We start from the raw sequence: 20,128 nt of genomic DNA on the forward strand, positions 1-20,128 counted from the left end.
TTTAAACATGTTCTGTCACAGTAGGTAGAACCCATTTTGAACTCTGACAAACCAATTGTATACCACTGCGTATAAATTGAGGCTAAATTGATCAAAATGCCGAATTTGGGGCCATGGGATAACGTGAACAATTTTCTGTCACAGGAAATAGAATTCATTATAAACTCCAAATGTCCAATTGCAAGCTATTCCGCTCGAAACTACGGCTAAAATTAAAGTCAAACTGCTGACACATTAGCTATTCAAGTCAAAATACCGAATCCTCCCCATATTCGATATTTTGACTATAATTTTGTTGGGGTTATATCAAAACGTTGACCGATATAGCTCATCTTCGACCTGACCAGCCTTCAGACATAAGGCACATCATTGCAAAATATTAGCTTTATCATATGCCGTTTACGCTGATCAAAAACTCCGCGGGCTGTAATCAGATGTCTTCTGGAGTGAGTGGGGTGGGTTTGGCATGCCAAGTTAAGAGATACAGCGTATTGTGCAGATCTCTATAACACGTCCGACGTTTCGCAAATCTTCGGCAATTCGTGCCTAATACAAATAAAGACGACTGCACCATTCTCGAAGTGATTGCTCCCAAATCTACCCTATCCGTCTAGACAGAATATTTTTCGGGTAAAATGGACGGGTTGAGGACTCCGAGAACGGCATTTATGCTGTAATTGTTGATCGCTTCAGTGACTGCAATAGCTGTAACGCCAAATCCACGCCTGATAATCATCATTATGTAGAGGCTCTTTTTTGTAGCGTTGAACCTCCCTCTCTAGATCATGTATGTTCTTCCTGACACGACACATGATGGTTTGGATGATTCTCACGATAACACCCAAGCAGGCATATGGTTAAGCTGCTCTACGGGAAGAATCTTCGCCAATTCGTATAGATGTTCAACTGGTGTCATGGCAGCATTCTGGCAGGTCTGTATATTCTTCCACTGCTTAGCACCTACATTCGCAGACCACTATCGGGTTATAAGAGGTCAAGAACCTCTGCTTGTCCTCTCCACAAAGGCCCGATGCCATGATTCGGATACGTAACGATCTCTATACCGTCTGGAGGGTGAGGAATACTGGAAAGGTAGCGGTTAAACAGTTTCGGAGGTATTACCCTATCTTGAGGAACTCGCTGTTTCAGAATTCCAGGCACGACTGGCGTCCACATATATAGTTGATTATCCAACCTGTTCGTAGGGTAGTTTTCTCTATATCATCAAACAGTGTTGGGTTGTTGACTAAAGCAAATGCCTTTGATAGGTCAAGGGCTATGATAAGTCTTGTCTTGGATTAATCCACGATATGTGTGGAATACTGCGACGGAATTTGTTTGATGGTTGGTAGCTGGTTAGCTTTCTCAGATGCGACAAATTGCCTTTGCTGGCTTCCTTGCCTGGCTTCAGTAGCGGGAACAAACTGCCAATTCTCCGGGAACTATGTCGGTGGCTAGCGACAGTTGAGAATTTTTGTCGAGTACTCAACTCCCGGCGTATCTAGTTGTTTCAACATTACCAATGAGAAATGAAAATTGAAATTTGCAACATCTCCCATTGAAAACTGTTGTGGGTCCACTTCAGCGGGCAGAGATCTGATACGACGTAGTACTTTTCACTTCGCCGTATTGCTCTTGGTGTGCTCGACAAATTGTCGATTAAAATATTCAGCGCACCTCTTCGGACCAATCATCGTTACATGGCTAAAAGTGACTGAGGTCCTATCATCCTTTATCCCAGGGCTCGAAAGCCTTAAATCGCTAGCCACAGTTTACTCATATCGGTTCCAATATTGAAACACTTCAAATGTTCCTTTACCAACCGGTGGACGTCCATGGTCAATTTGCCGATTCTGGGATCAGTAGCGTTAAAACGACGGATATCAACACGGTCTTTTGTTAGTCCAGCCGCCTCTACTGGTTCTTTTGGTTTTTTTAAGGGTATTCGATCAGCAGGTTAATTTGTCGTAGAAGCTGCAGTTGATCGGTTTTTAAGTTCCCGAGGGATTGTGGTAGAGGAAAGGGACACACATTTTTATACACAACACCTCACTGTGGTACAGGATATTATGTATTTCTGCATTGTTTGGAGCACACAAAAGGAAACGAGGCAGGCCTATAAGTCGAAGTCGATTTATTTCTTTGCGCATGTCTGTCCATGTATTTTTAAAATCACAATTATTTTCCGATTTATTAAATATATATTTATAGAATAGCATATAAAAACCCACACAATCGTTGTCTTCAGCAGCTATTTTTGAAGCTGAGATAATTAACTTATTTAAATTTGCTTCAATCTCAGCATGTTTAGTATTTTTAGGAATACATTCTTTTTCGCCAAAAACACATTGACATATTTCTGAAGTTTTTTCAAACCAGTTTTTTTTTTCTTCAATTTGTGCCACTATGTCCGCAGAAAACATCCTATGAGCATGCAGTCCCTGTTTCCATTTATCAACCTCGTGCCAGACTTAGCTGTTATACGTTATCTTAACACATCTATTTCAGGAATGTAAAAACCCACATGTACCGGCCGATATGCCGTGTGGTAATAAAATAACCCCCCCCCCCCCAACATCTTTCGAATCTCCTTTTGGCGCCCAACAATAAACTCCATTCCTTGCGGCGGAATGTGTCTTTAAGCAATCTAATATAAGAATCATTTTTATTTCCCACAAGTTATTGGTTCCACTTGGTGGCTGGAGATCCTATATTTTTAGAAAAAATTTCAAGACATGTTGTCCACATTAATGAATGCCGGCGGCCGGTGTACTGCGCTCCATCCATCCATCCATCGTTCGGTTTATATTTATATACCTCTGGTATTTATAAAGCAACGTGACGACTGTATTGGGATCCTAAGAAAATAACTGGCTGGACGGTGTAGTAAAATAAGTGTGCCACTAAGTCCATTGTTGGTTTGATTTCCATGGGATATACCAAAAATAATTTGCCCTGGGGTTGCACAGTGTTGCGGAAGATATTTGCATAATTTCCGAGAAGTAGAAGAAGAGGAGTTTGTTGAGTCCTCAGGAATGAAGCTGGATTTTAAATATTCCTCAATTAGTAAACTTGAAAGAATGCGATTTTCCCTCTATGATATTGAAAAAAAAAAACTAATCGACTTGAAGATTTTAGCAGGTTCTGGAACAGAGCATTAGTCTATTCAATTATTGCCTAAAAATACATATTTTCGGTAATTTATATCAAAGCAAAGAATATTAATTCCGAATTCTTTTGTGACTGCCTTTGTCCAAATTTAGCACAAAAAAATATAAAATGTTTGTGCTTCGGAATTTTGGAATAAATTAAAACAAAATGTTTGTCCTAACCACATAAGATTTATATTGACGCAGTCTTCGATTATCCTCTTGCCTGTGGTTGTTTAAATGATAAAATTTAAATATTTTATTTTTAAATTTAGAATAAATTATTTCGTTATTAAATGTGTGTTCTCTTTGATGGTGATTTGATGTCACGTTTCATTGTCGTGACTATCTTCCTTTAAGGTTTTTTGTAAGGGAATAACTTGGAATATTTTTACGTATACAGGATTCTACGACATTTCGACAGTACTATTTTTCGTATCTTTTCTAGTCTCGTCTAGTCTAGAACTCTTTCAGGATTTTTATACGCTTGATTTAAGCTAAAGCTACAGAGCTTTTAGATGTCATTTAAGACACCGTGAATTTGCATTTGGAGAATTATCCACCATAATTATACAGGGTTGCCCATATTCGACGGACCCATGACTCTTTGGGCCCATTCCAATCGACGAGGCTTGTCCGCAGGCAACATTTTTCGCGTCAATTGAATTTTGTACGGGAACAAATGCAAATCAATGCGAATAATCCGTTGTAAAGTGGACCGAGCCATGCCCAACTGCTGAGAACGGCGTTTTGGGACCTCTCAACACTGGCTCGTATGGCAGCGATATTCTCGGCCGATCGCCTTGGTCGACTTTTATATGACCTCTTCGGATTAGAAAGAGCCTTACCAGTCGAAAATTTTTCGTATAAACGCTTAATGGTGTTCTTAGAAGGCGCACTTCTCACATTTTTTAATGTTTTAAAAGCACGTTGAGTTTTCACAATTGAATGTAAATTTCAACTATTTCAGAGCGCTCGCGTGGCGTGTATTGGTTCATGGTAAAAATCTGCTTGGACTGACGCTTCAAACGCGGTATGTCATTAAGCGATGTGACATCTCTGTCAAAAGTTATGGTGTTGCCAGATGGGTCCGTCGAATATGGACAACCCTGTATACATACATAGAGCCCACTTCCACTTTAAAGCATGCACCTGGAATTAGGTAGCTATCAGAAGACTTCATTTTGGTAAACGACTATCGAAATACCTGTGTGTTTAATGTATGCACCCAGATAACATTTTTTTCCGAATGCGAAAATGAACTCTGAACAAGTTTCCAATGCTAATGTCGTATTTGGTAGGAACTCGGATAAAAATTGTGCGAGATTGTCCAAGATTCTGAAAGTTTTTTTTTTTGAAAGAACTTTAGAATTCGCAAATGGAAAATTCGGAACATTTTTGTAAGTTTGTTACTATATTCGCAGAATTTTCAGATGTTTGATGCGAAAAACGGAAAAAATCCGAATTTTTTTATAGTTTCCCGAAAAACGGGAAAAATTCAATTAATTCATTCGAAAATAGGAAAAGTGTCGAATGTTTGATCTGGAATTCTGAAACTTTTCAGAAGTTTGATCCGAAAATCGGAAAAAGATCTGAGTTTGTTATATAGTTTTACACGAAAATCGAGAAAAATTCGATTAATTCATTCGAAATTCGGAAAAGTATCGAATGTTTGATCCGAAATTCTGAGACATTTCAAAAGTTTGATCCGAAAAAAAAATTCGGGAAAAAATTCCATTTCCGTTTTTTGAGTATTTTTTTTTATACCCTCCACCATACATGGTATGGAGGGTATATTAAGTTCTTCCATTCCGTTTGTAACTCGTCGAAATAATAATTTTGGACATAACTTATATACTTTATACATTCTTGATCAGCGTAAAATTTTAAGACGGTTTAGCCCTGTCCGTCCGTCCGTCCGTCCGTCAGTTGTAATAACGCTAGAGTCAAAACGAATAAAGATAGAAAACTAAAATTTTGCACAGATCAGTCTTTTGTCTGCAGGCAGGTCAAGTTCGAAGATGGGCTATATCGGTCCACGATATAGCATGGACCCCATATGGACCTCCCCCCCCATCTTATTCGGTATTTCAATGCTTTTAACTACATTTTTCATTCGTATAAAAAATCCATACTAGAAGTTCTTTCTAAGCACTTAAACCCCTGAAAGAAAAATGTCTATATAGATCCACGATATCGTATATCCCCCATGTAACGGTACCTTCCAATATTCGGTATATTGATAATTTTAGCGACATTATTCACCCGAATTGTTTCAAATTTCGTATTCGAAGTTTGTAATGGATACTACGCGTATGCCTTAAAATTTCGTATGCAGGTCCAAGTCTTCCTATAGCCCTCATATAACGTTACCTCCCAATATTTGATATTTTGACCATTTTAGAGACATTATTCAACGGAGTTGTTTCAAATTTCGTATTTAGAATTCGTAATGGGTACTACATTCAATGCCAGAAAATTGGCTATACAGGTTCAGGTCTTCGTATAGGCCCAGGTTCTCCGTACCTCTCTATATTCGGTATTTTGACTATTTCAGGTACAATATTCACTTAAAATATTTGAAGTTCCTAATAGGTACAACAGCCTGTGACAGAAAATTGTATATGCAGGTCCAGGTCTTCGTATAGCCCTGATATAACGGTACCTCCCTATATTCGGTATTTTGATGATTTTAGCTACATAACTCACTGGAGTTTTATTGTAATGGTTTATGACAAAAGTTGTCTATGCAGGTCCACGTCTTCGTATAGACCCCAATGTAACTGCTTTAAGTACCCCCATTAAAATGTCCTAGCGATGAAATGATCTAGCGATTTTCGTCCGTCCGTCTGTCTGGGTGGTTTGCACGTTAACATCGTAGGGAGCATCCGATTTGGCCCAAACATCTTACATCGTTATATTATAATCAAACTTAGATCGAGTTCGGAGCTGGAAAATATCGATCAACTCCTTCTTCAACCACCCACAAAAAATGTCAAGATTTAAAAAAAAAGAGAGAGAAAGGACTATCTGATTTTCCTCCAACTTTGAGAATTGTAATATTTGCATCCGAGCTAGGACTGGTGCGAAATTAGACAATTTCGGTTCATTCAATCAAGTACCTCCCCGAAAAATTTTGAATATTTACAATTCTAATAAAATGTGATGTAACAGTCCGATTGTCTCCAAATTACACAGATCACAATATTTTTATTAACCCTAGGTCTGGATTGAAGATGGAATATATCGGTCCACTTCTTCTGGCACCTCCCCACAAAGGTTCAAAAACTTGATTATCCATGAAGCTCATAGAACGAAAAATTAACATCCGATTCCATTCAGACTTGGCACATCTCAATATTTCCATCAACACAAGATCTGCTATAAAGATGGTAGAGATCGGAACGTTTCTTCTGGTACCTCCACCACAAAGGGTCACAATTTTGAATACCCGTGAAGCTTATAAAACACGAAATTAACATCCGATTCCCTTCAGACTTGGCACATCTCAATATTTTCATCAACACAAGATCTGTTATAAAAATGTTAGATATCGGACCATTCTTTCTGGTACCTCCCCAAATAGGGTTCAAGATTTTGAAAAACAAAACGCTCAAAGAAAGCGAAAGCGTCTCTCCAGATTTCACACATACAAACATTTTTGCTAACACAAGATCTGTTGTGATGATGATATAAATCAGCGAAACCCTCCTGGTATCTCACCCACGAGGGGTCACAATTTCCATACTTATATTAATCATAACTTGCAAACAAATCTGCTATTCTTTACAACTTCCTATATCTAAATATATGTCTCTCAACCAGAAACCTGAGATGAATACGGAATTTATCGAAATTTTTGATTTCGCATTTGGATATAAATGTTCGATTTTCTTGGTATTTTTCCCATACCCAATATTTTTATCTGTATTGGATGAAGTATGAAAATGGAATACTTCGGTAGATTATATCTGGTACCACAGGCACATTTTAACATTTTCTAAAAATTATTACATATCTCATATAAAGTGAAGGAAATAGTCGATATAGACCAAACATGGCAGGTCGCAATATTTATATCATATTTATATAGGGCCGATAGAAAATTGTCAATATTGGCCCTTTCCTTTGGAACCTACTCCATAGAGGGTCAACAATTTGAATAATTATAACAAAAGTAAAAATATATTGAAATTATCGAACATTGGCTGAGGGTATACATCTGTCGGCTAAACCGACTGATACTTTTTAACTTGTTTCTACTCAATTCGACATCCATCTGAGAGAAAAACTAAGTTTCCAAAAATATGTCTTTGTTTCGGTTTCTAAGCTTTCAATTCCTACAGGAAAACTACGGACGAATACTTGGTATTTTCTGTTATTTTTAGCAAGAAATCGGATTAATTTTAGGGTGTTATTTAGACCCTCTAGAGGGTGTTTCCTCCAATACCTCCCAGAATCCTTCATATATCTTCATTGGACCTCTAAGTTTTATATATACAATAAAGAACTTTTTTATTACTATAACGATTTTATTTTATTCATATCTTCTACACATAAATATTTTACACTTAAACAAATAAATTACAAAAAATATCATTGTCTCTTAAAAATAAAGAAAATAATCCTTAAAAATCCTACTTCGACTTCTCCGAATTTGATATGTTCAACTCCTTTGAAAACTGTTGACTTATCGAATTAACATCGGCCTTAACAGCCGACACAAGTTTCTTGTCCAACACCACATCCATTTGGGTTTGAATTTCTTGCCAGGCAAAATCGACATCTTCCTCCTTCGGGTCCATGCCACAGACGACAAAACGCAAGAAATGTTGATCACGATGTTTGGCCTGGATCATATAGATCTTCTTGCGTTCCGTAATGAGACTCAACAAATCTGTGGTCCGCTTATTATCACCCTTTGGACGGAAGCATACCAAACCCAAACAACGCTTGGTAACCATTTCGAAACGGGGATCGGCCAAGAGTTTCTTCTCGAAACGTTCAGCCAAGGCAATGTGTTTGCGTAGATTGGCTCTGAGGCCCTCGGCGCCCACAGTGCGGAAGGTAATCCAAACTTTCAGGGCACGGAAACGACGACCCAATGGAATTTGCCAATGTCTGAAATCGGGAATTTGTGTCTGACCCTCATATTTGTGTTTCAAATAGATGCGATCCACATTAAAGCTATCCACCACCTTGTTGGCATCCCTCAGCCACATGGCGGTACAATCGAAATTCACCATTAGGAATTTGTGTAGATTGAAATTCAAAGAGTCCACCAATTCCAGGCCATTTCTTAGTTCCGAGAATTCATCCAAAGCCAAGGCGGACCCAGCATAGGCAGCATCAACATGTAACCAGACATTGTTGCGATTACAAACCTGCGCCAGAGAGGTAATGTCATCGAAGGCACAGGTGCCCGTTGTGCCCATGGTGGCAATGCATATAATGGGTATCAAACCCTTGGCCTTATCCTCTTCAATGGCTTTTTCCAAAATGCTGCCGTTAAAGATTAAATCATCACCCACCGAAAGCAGACGCATGGGTACAGCAGCCAGGACTCCAGCCTTTTCTACACAGCTGTTACTTTGATCGCTCGAGTAGGCAATAAGTTTGCCACGTATATCACTTTCGCTCATCTCAGGATGGGATTGTTTCATGTTCTTTACCGCCTGTTCACGGGCAGCCATAACAGCCACCAAAATGGCTTCAGACGCGGAGCCTTGTATAATACCACCGCCTGGGCCCTCGGTGCTGTGTAGAAAATGTTGTGGCAGTTTCAGGAATTTGGCCAACCAATCCATTACTACGACTTCCAATTCCGTACAGGCTGGACTGCAAATCTGTAAGGGGAGAGGAAAAGAGAAAGGAGGTCAGGGAAATAATTATTGGAAAATCAAGGACTTTTTGAAAAAAAAAACATTTCTTTTCAGTTAAATTCTACAAAAAAAACACAGGTCTTCTAGGAGAAGAATATCCCATCAGTGTCAGGTCTTCATCAGGGAAAAGACTGGGACTGGGAGAAAATAAATAACAACATCTCCGTCCTTTTTCGGTTGGTCTCAAATCGGGATAAAAAAGAAATTAATTTTATTTTTTTAGGAAATTCCAAGTATCATCTTTAGGGAGATCCTGGATCAAACCACAGATCTTTCTAGAGGTAAAGTATGTCATCAGATTCGGGTCTTATCTGAGAAACGATTTGTATTAAATTCGTTGAGAAAACCTCCTAATTTTTTCGGTCTGTCACAAGTTGTGATGGAATAATTATGTTTTGTTACAGAATTCATACCATAATCTTCAGGAGGATTTTAGATTATACCATAAGTTTTCGAAGAGAAGGATATTCCCGATTATAGAGAGAATTAATGAATTTCCCCAAGTCGTTTTCATAAAATCTCCATCACCGTGAATCACAAAAAATATTTACAGTCTTCTGGTACTAAATTTCTCGGAAGTCAGACAAACTTTAAATAATCTGACCCAACTTCGAACGGTACTAGTAAAATACCGAATCTAAAAAGAGAACTTCTCCAGAACTTCCGGCGAAGAAAATGTCGCTACAGATCATTGCCCAATTTCAGAGGATTTTTAAATAATCTGACCCAATTTCGAAAAGCACTATTTAAGGACCGAATCTAAAAAGAGAATTATTTAGAGACTCCCAATCTTCCGGCGAAGAAAATTTAGATCATGACCCAATTTCAGAGTATTCCTCCAGATTTAATTTATATGAGAAGCCATAGGTCTATTTCACATCGTAGTTTTTCTTCTCAGAGTAGACTATATGTTTTCTTAATGGAGGAAACTTTGGGAGAAATCTATAATTGACTTAATACAAATTAATTCAGATCTTCGTAGAAGCTATTTGAGAGCTCCCTAAAGCTCGCTGGAATTCGAGTAGAGAGCGAGCCAGGGACTTCCTGCTATTAAAAGCAAAGGAATCGAGCATACTCTATTTTTCGATAAGATCGAATATGCTTTGCTCGCTTTCGAGTAGAGAGTGAAATTTGCTCAATTTCGAGACAGAGAATTTCTTCTAATAACAATAAATAAATGGAGTATACCCTTTTGCTAGTTTTCGAGTGGTAGTCAAATTCGCTCAAAACCGAATCGAGGGAATTCAACTAGAGAGGGAGCCAGAGAATACCTCCAATTAAAAAAACATAAATCGAGTATACTCTATTTTTCGATAAGATCGAATATGCTTTGCTCGTTTTTGAGTAGAGAGTGAAAATTACTCAAATTCGAGCCTGAGAACTCCTACTATTAAAAAACAAATAAATCGAGTATACTCTATTTTTTGTTAAGATAGAATAGGCATTGCTTGTTTTCGAGTAGAGAGTAAAATTTACTCAAATACGAGCCAGAGAATTCCTGCTATTAAAAAGAAATAAATCGAGTATAATCTATATTTCGATAAGATCAAATATTCTTTGCTCGTTTTCGAGTAGAGAGTGAAATTAACTCAAATTCGAGCCAGAGAGAGCCCTCTAATAAAAACAAAGAAATCGAGTATACTTCATTTTTCAATAAAATAGAATAGGCTTTGCTCGTTTTCGAGTAGAGAGTGAAATGTACTCAATTTCAAGCCAGAGAATTCCTGGTATTAAGCACAAATATTTTGAGTATACTCTTTTTTTCGATAAAATATTCGATCGATCGTTTTTAGGTATAGAGTGAAATTTACTCGAATTCGAACAAGAGAATTCCGGCCATTTGCTCTATGTTTCGATAAGATCGAATCGAAATCGAGTAGATTCTATCTATTCTTGCCGAGTGCTCTTTTATATTTTGTCATGCCGAATTTTATTTTTATTGCAATACTCTGCTTCTTCCGTTATTCTCTTTTTTTTGTTAAGACTAAACTTCTTTAAAACTCGTGGGTACTTTCACTCGCGAGTGTTTTCCACTACTGTGTTGAATAAAGGAAATTTTAGTTCTGCCTTAAATCCTTTTGATCGCCGCTATGAAGATCTTAGATCTTTATAAAAAAATGCCTTATCGAAACAAAGTTTCAGACGGACATAATCAAGGTACCGAGTATCATAACAACGACCTTCAAATATTCACAGATATATCATCATCTTTTTATTGATGAGCTCAAATCTTCAAACTAAAGGCCTTTGGAATATCTAAAGTCATCGCAAAAAAGCTTGGAAAGATCTATAAAGACTACAAGACCTTAGGATTTCATAACGAAGACCACAATTTTTTCATAATAAATACCACAAATCTTCCCAATTAAGACGTCACAGCTTCGTAATCAAGACCTCAAATCTTCGTAGAAGTTTCCCTGTAACGACAGCTGTCATTCCTTGTCCCTGGTGTCAAATTGTTTAAATTTTCTTATTAGGGAGACAATATCATTAATGCCTCATTATTATTTCGTTATCTTCACACCTTCAACTTGAAATTTATTTATTCTTGTTGTTGTCAGACACCTTATCAAAATATTAAAAAAGCCAACAACATTAAGTCAATCTGTTAAATGAAAACTGACGGTCATCTTCTCTTTCTGCGGTGCGCGCAGCACTTTCACTCTGGCCCAAAAACCAGTTTTCATTTTCTACTGACCAAAAGGTTTAGCATCTTTACCCCCTGGATATCAATAAATTTCGATTGATTGTTGCTCTCTTGATGACTTGGTTTTCACACTTTTCAATTATGTTGTTTTTGTTATTTGTAATTTTATGTTTTATTTTGATTTGTTGTTTCTTCTCCACATGGGTTCGTTGTTATGTATTTATTCATAAAATATTTGATAACACCTTGCATCCCATAAATTAATCGGTTACTTGTTAGGGTCCCCATCCCTGTTAGATAATATGCGTATGGTAATGTTGTCATAAAAAAAATCAAATAGGTTCAAATCTATGTCCCACAACTTAGTTATGATATTATTTACGATTCCCCGAAATAGAAACATGGGAAATTTTAAATTCAAAAGAAAGTAAATCGAAGTGTGATCGAATTTTGAGATAAGAAACCGCGAAACTTGTATAGAAGCAGTTAAGTTTCTTATCATCTCAAGGTGCTAAGTGTGCTGTTTTTAGATTATCTGGGTGAAAACGTAACCTTCAACAAATGGGAATATACAAAAGAAGCTCTAAGTAGGCGACTCAGGAAGATACTACACCATAAGATCTGAAAAAAATCAGAGACAAACGAAAAAAAAAAAAAAACAAATTAAAAAATAAGGCATTTTAGATTTTGACGATATCTCTGAAAGGGCTATATCAACAAACGGTGCCCATTTTATTTTACCATTCACTCCTTACTCAAAATTTCAAGCAACTTTGGGATTTAACTTAAGCTTTTCCAAGTTATGGCAATGGGAAGCTGTTTACGGAAAAACTGTAAATACTGAACAAAAATTAGGAACCCCTATTATTCTATTAGGTACTTCTTCGATATTGACTATATAATAACCTATATCAAAAATTTATTGGAAAATAAGACCAAGAAAATATCTTTGTGAAATTAAGTAAGTTTTTAAGTTAATAGAAGCTTATATCAAAAGTTATTGCTCCTGGAATAGGTTTATTCAACATTTTTAGAGTTTCGAAATTTTGCGCACTTGGTTATTTTTTGCTATATCTCTGGTATTTGACAAGTTACATCTCCTAAACCTATACCAATTAAAAGATAACAAAGTTTTCTATTTAAAAACATATAAATTTCGTAAGACTGTCCGGTTACTTAAAGAGTTACGGCCCCTTGAAGTCGGTTACTTAAAAATTGCAAATGTTGGAAATATTTTGAAGATTTTTATTTGTTGCCATATCTCTGGTATTTGATAAGCTACATCTCCAAAACCGAGGTAAATTTAAATATAATAATGTTTCCCATTCGAAACAAATATATTTGGTTAAGTTAGACTGGTTATTTAAATAGTTATGTCCCCTGGAAGTCGGTTACTCAAAAATTGCAAATTTTGTGAAATATTTTGTAGATTCTTATTTGTTGCTATATCCCTGGCATTTGCTTAGTTACATTTCCTAAAACTATACAAACTTAAACATAACAACGTTTTCTATCCGAAACAAATACATTTGGTTAATATAGATCGGTTACTTAAAAATGTATGGCCCCTAGAAGTCGGTTACTCAAAAATTTTTAATTTTGTAAATTTTTCGTACATCTTTATTTTTCGCAATATCTTTTGTATTTGACAAGTTATTTCCCCTAAACCTATACCAATTAAATTATAACAGAGCTTTCTATCCGAAACAAATACATTTGGTTGAGACAGACTGGTTATTTGAAAAGTTCTAATTTTTGAAAAATTCTAATTTTGTAAATTTTTGAACATTTGTATTTTTTTGCTATATCTTTGGTATTTGATAAGTTATTTCTCCTAAACCTGTACGAGTTAAATAATAACAAAGTTTTCTATCCGAAACAAATACATTTGGTTGAGGCAGACTGGTTATTTAAAAAGTTATGGCCCTTGGAAAAGGGTTACTCAAAAAATGTCTAAATTTGATAAATGTTATTATGTTATTGTTATTATTTTCGGCGATATCTTTGGTATTTGGCAATTTATGTCTTCTAAACCAATAGCAATTTTTAAGATAACAAAGAGTTTTGAATAATCAAATGAATTTTGGTTAAGATAGATCGGTTACTTAACGAGGTATGGCCCCTGGAAGTCGGTTACTCAAAAATTTCTAATTTTGTAAATTTTTGAACATTTTTATTTTTTTGTAATATCTTTGGTATTTGACAAGTTATTTCTCCTAAACCTATACGAATTAAATGATAACAAAGTTTTCTATCCGAGACAAATACATTTAGTTGAGGCAGACTGCTAATTTGAATAGTTATGGCCCTGGGAAAAGGGTTACTCAAAAAATGTTTAAGTTTGATAAATGTCAGCATATCGTTATTTTGTTGCTATATCTTTGGTATTTGGCAAGTAATATCTCCTAAAGCTATAGCAATCTAAAGATAACAAGGGGCTCTATCCGAAGCAAATAAATATATTTAAGATAAACCGGTTACTTAAAGAGGTATGGCCCCTGGAAGTCGGTTACTCAAAAATTTCTAATTTTGGAAATTTTTTGAACTTCTTTACTTTTCGCTCCATCTTTGGTATTAGACAAATTACATCTTCTAATATTATATTAAAGATACAGATAACAAAGTTTTATATTCGGAACAAATTCAGTTGGTTGAGGCAGACTGGGTATTTGAAAAGTTATGGACCTTGGAAAACGGTTACTCAAAAAATGTTCAAATTTGTTAAATGTGTATATATCTGTATTTGTGGCGATATCTTTGGTATTTGACAAGTTATATCTCCAAAACCTATAGCAATTTAAAGATAACAAAGAGCTCTATCCGAATCAAATGAATTTGGTTAAGATAGATCGGTTATTTAAATAGTTATGGCCCCTAGAAACCGGTTACTCGCAAATTTTAAATTCCTGGAAATTTTGCGTACGTTTTAATTTTTTTTCGATATCTCTGGCATTTGACAAGCTACAGCACTGTTATTTATTCCAATTTGAAGATTATTTACTTTTCTATGAAAACGAGCAAATTATTTAACAACAGCTTTGATAGATAAAAAGTTACAGGCCCAAGAAACTGAATATCCATAAATACTAAAAATATTAGATTTTTGGGCAGCCCTGTAACATGGGCGATATCTTCGGTATTCGATGAGATATATAGAAATAATTTATTCTGGACTAGGAATAAACTGGTCTCCTTACAAAATCTAATATTTTTTTAAGATAAAGTAGTTTTACAAATAGTTATAGGCTCAGGAAAGTGATTACCCAAAAATGCTTAATTTCTAGCATTTTAAGCACACCCTTATATTTCGCGATATCTCTGGTATTTGAGTAGTTACGTCAATTAAATCTTTACCAAATTGGAAGATTAAATTGTTTTCTATCAAAATCCTGCAAATCTTCTTAAATAGTTTTTATAAATAAAAATTTACGGGCCCAAGATTCGGATTACCCAAAAATTTTAAAATCATTGGAAAATGTGTTTGGCTTGTAATTTTGGCGATATCTCTGATACTTCATGAAATATATAGAAAATATTTATTTTAGTGAAGTTTTCTGATGATGCTCTTAAATATTCAAGCAAACTTTCCTAATAAATAAGGCTTAAATAGACTGTTATGGCCTCAGGAAACAGATAACTCAAAAATGTAAAAATTTGGAAATTTAATTATTCATTTTTATTTCGCGATATCTCTGGTCTTTGACTAGTTACATCAATAACATTTTTAACAAATTTGAATATTAGGCTGTTTTTTTTATCAAAATCACGCAAATTATCTTTAAACAACTTTCATAAATAACAATTTTCTGGCCTAAGAATAGGAATACGCAAAAATCTATAAATCATGGTAAAATGTGTGCGACTTGTAACTTTGGCGTCAATGTTTTGAATAACCAAAACGATTATAAAATCTGAAATAAGCATCAGGTACTCTTTATATTTCACACATCCCATTATTTCTACTAACACTAGATCCGACGTGAGGACGGGGTGTAACGGACCACTCCTTCTGGTACCTCCCACACCAAGGGTCAACATTTTGAATATTCATGAAGCTCATAAAACGCGAAATTAACATCCGATTCCAATCAGACTTGACACAGCTCAATATTTCTATCAGCAGAAGATCTGTTACAAAGATGGTAGATATTGGACCATTCCTTCTGGTACCTCCCCCACAAAGGGTCAACGTTTTGATTAACCAAAACGATTGGAAAATCCGAAATAAGCATTTCGGTTCTCTTTATATTTCACACATCCAATTTGTTCTACTAACACAAGATTTGCTGTGACGATGGAAGATGAAGATATATCGGACCACTCATTCTGGTACCTCAGAGGGTCAAAATCTTAATATCAGTGAAGCTCGTTAAAGGTGAAATTAACATCCGATTCCATTCAGATTTGGTGCATCTCAATATTTCTATCAACACAAGATCTGCCATAAAGATTGTGGAGATCGGACAATTTTTTTTGCTACCTGTCCCACCAAGGGTCAACATTTTTGCTAACACAAGATGTGTTGTGAAGATGATAAATATCTGCGAACCCCTCCAACCTCACCCACAAAGGTTCACAATTTTCAATACTTGTATCTGTCATAGCTTGCGAAAGAAGTCGGTGATTCTTCACAACTTGCTATATCTAAATATTTTTCTTAACCAAAAATCTGAGATGAATATGGATTCCGCATTAAATTGGATATAAATATTCGATTTTCTTGTAATTTTTAGGAAGTATGAAAATGGAATTTTTCGATCCGCTATATATGTGTTACCTCAGGCACATTTTAATATCTTATATGGTGGAAAGGAAGTAAGTAATGTAGTCCGAACCTGGTAATATTTATATCATATTAAATGAGAAGGGACACTTTTGGCCCATTCCTTCGGAACCCACCACATAGAGGGTCAAAAATTTGAATAATCATAACAAAAGTCAAAATATATTTAAATAATCGAACATTGGATCAGGGTATGCATTTGTCGGCAAAACTGACGGATAATTTTTACCTTGTTTTATGACATCTTCAATATGTGTTTTAATTTTTTTTTGCATTTTAACCTCTAAATGCTGTGAAAAATGAAATTTCTTTATCACAATTAATTGTGGCCAATTACCTAGCCATTCAACACTTATTTGACACGTTCGAGATAATTATATTAATCACATTATGAAGATTAGATTTCTTTTTTTTTGCCCACTTCCTTTGCTTCTTTGTCCGCAAAACAATTCGGGACATTTAAATATTTGCAAAAACAATTAATAGAGAAAAAAACATACCCAACTGAAACCGATGACACTGAAACCATTGCACAAAATATCACCCACAATGGAGGGAAATGATGAGGCTGTGGGATAATAGGCATGCATGTTGGGCGACTGCCAATGGGTCATGCCGGGCTTGATGACACGATCCACATCCTTCAAAACCGACTGCCAATCCTCGGGATTTTCAGGCATATCTTTGGGTAACAAATCGAACAGATAGCCGGGTTCGACGGAGGGCAAGACATCACTTTATTCAAAAAATAAAGAATATTTAATTATTTTTCCATTGTGGAACTATACACTTGAATTATGCACACTACCATTCTCTAATGGTCTCCATGTAATCGGCAACATAATCTATGGCCGCTTTGCCAAATTCTCTAAAGGTTTTTGCATCCATTTTTCAACTTTTCTTGATTTACGGTTTTATACTTTCAACACTTTTTTATTTTATTTATTTTAAATTGCTTTTTTAATAACAGTTTTCGTCTTCTGCTGCTGCTACTTTCTTTTGTCTTTGCAGGTAAGATGTTCACCGGTTAACGCTTTTGTCGCAACTACCTGTTATGTGCCGCTTTACCTCAACCTTTATAAGTTTTCTTGGTTGTTGTTTATCTGCGCTTTTGTATTGGATGTGGATAAATTGAGAGCAGCATTGCTAACAGAACTATTTTGGTAAGATTTCTTTATTTGCATCAACAATACTTTCTCTGAGGGAAACAAAAAAGCTGAGAGGAAGAGAGAGCGCGAATGGAAAGAGAAAAAAGTAGTTTAGCCCTTTGTTAACGACAAGTTATTGACATGTGACACAGTGGGTTGGATTGGCATGAAATGTGGACATTTTTTTTATAACCTACATTACATGCTGGTAAGAGGCGAGATAGGCCCACAGATACTTTTGAGGATCTCCATAGAATCACTTTCTGAGTCGATTTATTCAAGTCGTTTCGTTCTTCTATGTATTTTAGTGAAGCAAATGCAGATCGCATTTATTATCCGATAGAGTTAAAATTTTCCAAACAATTTTTTTTGGCCCAAGGACGAACCCTATTTTAATTGGCGAGAATCGGTTTAAATTTAGATATAGCTATCATATACAGGGTGAAATAAAAAAACTTCAACAAAGTCAAACGCCATAATTTTCACATTTTTTTAAGATTTTATTGAATAAAAGCAAAAATGTCGGAAATAACATCAAATTTTAGAATAAGTTTAGATTTGTTCGAATTGATCACCTTTAGCACGAACTATGACCTTCAAACGGCCAAGGAAACCGTCAGAAGCTTCCCGAATGTTGCTCTGCGGTATTTTGGCCCATTCCCGGCGAAGCGTTTGCTTGAGGTGATCGACACTTTGGTATTTCTTAGTGCCAACCTTGCTTTCCAAAATACTCCAGACACAATAGTCCAACGGATTGGTATCCAGATATTTTGGTGGCCATTGTACGCTGGAAATGAAGCGAGGAACCTCATTTTGTAACTATTCTTGGCTGGCGCAAGCTGAGTGCGATGGTGCTGAGTCCTGTTGTAATATCCAAGGTCTGCGGCCAATATGTTTGCGTGGCCAAGGCTTTAATACACCCTCCAGAATATTTTCGAGGTAATATTCGGCATTTATTCTGATGCCACGGTCGATTAATATGAGCGGAGAGCGACCATCGGCTGTTATGGCGGCCCACACCATCACCATGACCAGCGCTTGAGTTCTGGTGGCCAACCGAAGGTGCACATTTTCAGCTAACCTCTTTGGCAATTAGACACGATCATTTTGTTTGTTTACAAACAGCTGGACAGCGAATGTTTTCTCATCGGAGAAAACCAAATTCGGCAGTTCACCACTTTCGGCCAAGCGAAGCAACTCTTAGCTCTTTGAGTCTATTTTCTTTCTGTTGCGGTGTAAGTTTCTGGACTTTTTGGAATTTCAATGGCTTTACCCCGAGCTCATTTTTCAACTTTTGACAAATGGAATATTGCGATATGTTCAGCTCACGAGCCATTTTCATTTGTGATCAAGTCGTTTCTTTACTTTTCAAACTATTTCTGCTGATGTTGCTGTTTTCTTCCGTCCACTTCCTTGACGTCGGTCTACGCTTCCCAGTATCACGAGCGATGGTACGAGACACACAGGACTTATTCACATTTAAATGCTGGAGTGCTATAACGATAGGCACTTATTGTTTTCCAGCCAAATATAAAGAAATCACACTATCACACTTGAATTCCATCACGAATAACTTTTTTTTTCTGGAAAATTCTCACCAAAATGCTTCTCGCCAATACGCTTGTAAACAATATAATGAACTGTCACTGGAATAATTTTAACAGCTGTCGGCCCTGTATATCTTCAAACGATTTTGGGTAAATTGTGCACCATATGACCATTATCAGTCCAAATGAAATCAGTCTAGAAGCAAGTACGTCAAATTTGGTGAAAAACAGTTTAGTTTTGGATATAGCTCCCATATATACATTTATCCGATTTCAGGTTTATTGTGCACCAAATAACTAATATCAGCCCAAATGGAGAGAACTGTGACTGAAATCAGTCTATAAGCAAGTAAATCAAATTTGATGAAAATCGGTTCAGATATACCTATAGCTCCCATGTATATGCTTCACCGATTTTGGGGTTCAAGTTCCTTATATGCGTATTATGTACTCCACACGAATGATATTTGGTACCAGAAAACTTATAGAGCTCAAAAACACCTGTATCATTTTTTTTTCGAGATCGGTTCACATTTGGATATAGCTGCAATATATACATTTACCCGATTTTAGATTTATTATGCACAAACATCGGCCCAAATGGACTGAATTTTCGGGCTGATTTTATCCTAGAAACAAGTAGTTCAAATTTGGTAAAAATCAATTCAGATATACCTATAGCTCCCATATATATGTTTCATTCGATTTGGTGTTAAAGTCCACAACCCCACAACAATGATATTTGATACCTGGCATTAGATACTGCTCGAAAAGACCTCTACCATATATTTTTTTTTTTGAATAGTAAAACGTTAAAATAATTATTCAGGCTTTACAGTCTTTCTAACCCACTGTGTCATAAATTAATTATTCTCAAATAGTTATAGTTAATGGAATTTTTTTTTTCTATTTAAAAATTAATCCTGATCATATAATTTCAATAGACAGAATGGGAATGGACGCTCAGATAAT

At 35.9% G+C, this 20,128-nt stretch overlaps 1 protein-coding gene across 1 annotated transcript; it reads right to left on the minus strand.

Moving 5' to 3' along the window:
- Positions 1 to 7,666: 7,666 nt before the first annotated feature.
- On the minus strand, positions 7,667 to 17,492 carry LOC101888467 (3,4-dihydroxyphenylacetaldehyde synthase 2). The gene is made up of 3 exons (XM_005179740.4): positions 17,270 to 17,492; positions 16,962 to 17,196; positions 7,667 to 8,995 (listed from the first exon to the last, which is right to left on the minus strand). The coding sequence occupies exons 1-3, from the start codon at positions 17,347 to 17,349 to the stop codon at positions 7,787 to 7,789; spliced, it is 1,524 nt and encodes a 507-aa protein (XP_005179797.2). The 5' UTR covers positions 17,350 to 17,492; the 3' UTR covers positions 7,667 to 7,786.
- Between the last annotated feature and the right edge of the window lie 2,636 nt (positions 17,493 to 20,128).

This window comes from Musca domestica, unplaced genomic scaffold, assembly GCF_030504385.1.
Source record: "Musca domestica strain aabys unplaced genomic scaffold, Musca_domestica.polishedcontigs.V.1.1 32, whole genome shotgun sequence".
NCBI classification, from domain to species: Eukaryota; Metazoa; Arthropoda; class Insecta; order Diptera; family Muscidae; genus Musca; species Musca domestica.

Coding starts and splice junctions, on each gene's coding strand:
- LOC101888467 (XM_005179740.4), bottom strand. CDS start 17,349: ATGGATGCAAAAACCTTTAGAGAATTTGGCAAAGCGGCCATAGATTAT. Junction 17,197..17,269: donor ATGGAGACCATTAGAGAATG/GTAGTGTGCATA, acceptor TTTTGAATAAAG/TGATGTCTTGCCCTCCGTCG. Junction 8,996..16,961: donor GTGTCATCGGTTTCAGTTGG/GTATGTTTTTTT, acceptor CTCCCCTTACAG/ATTTGCAGTCCAGCCTGTAC.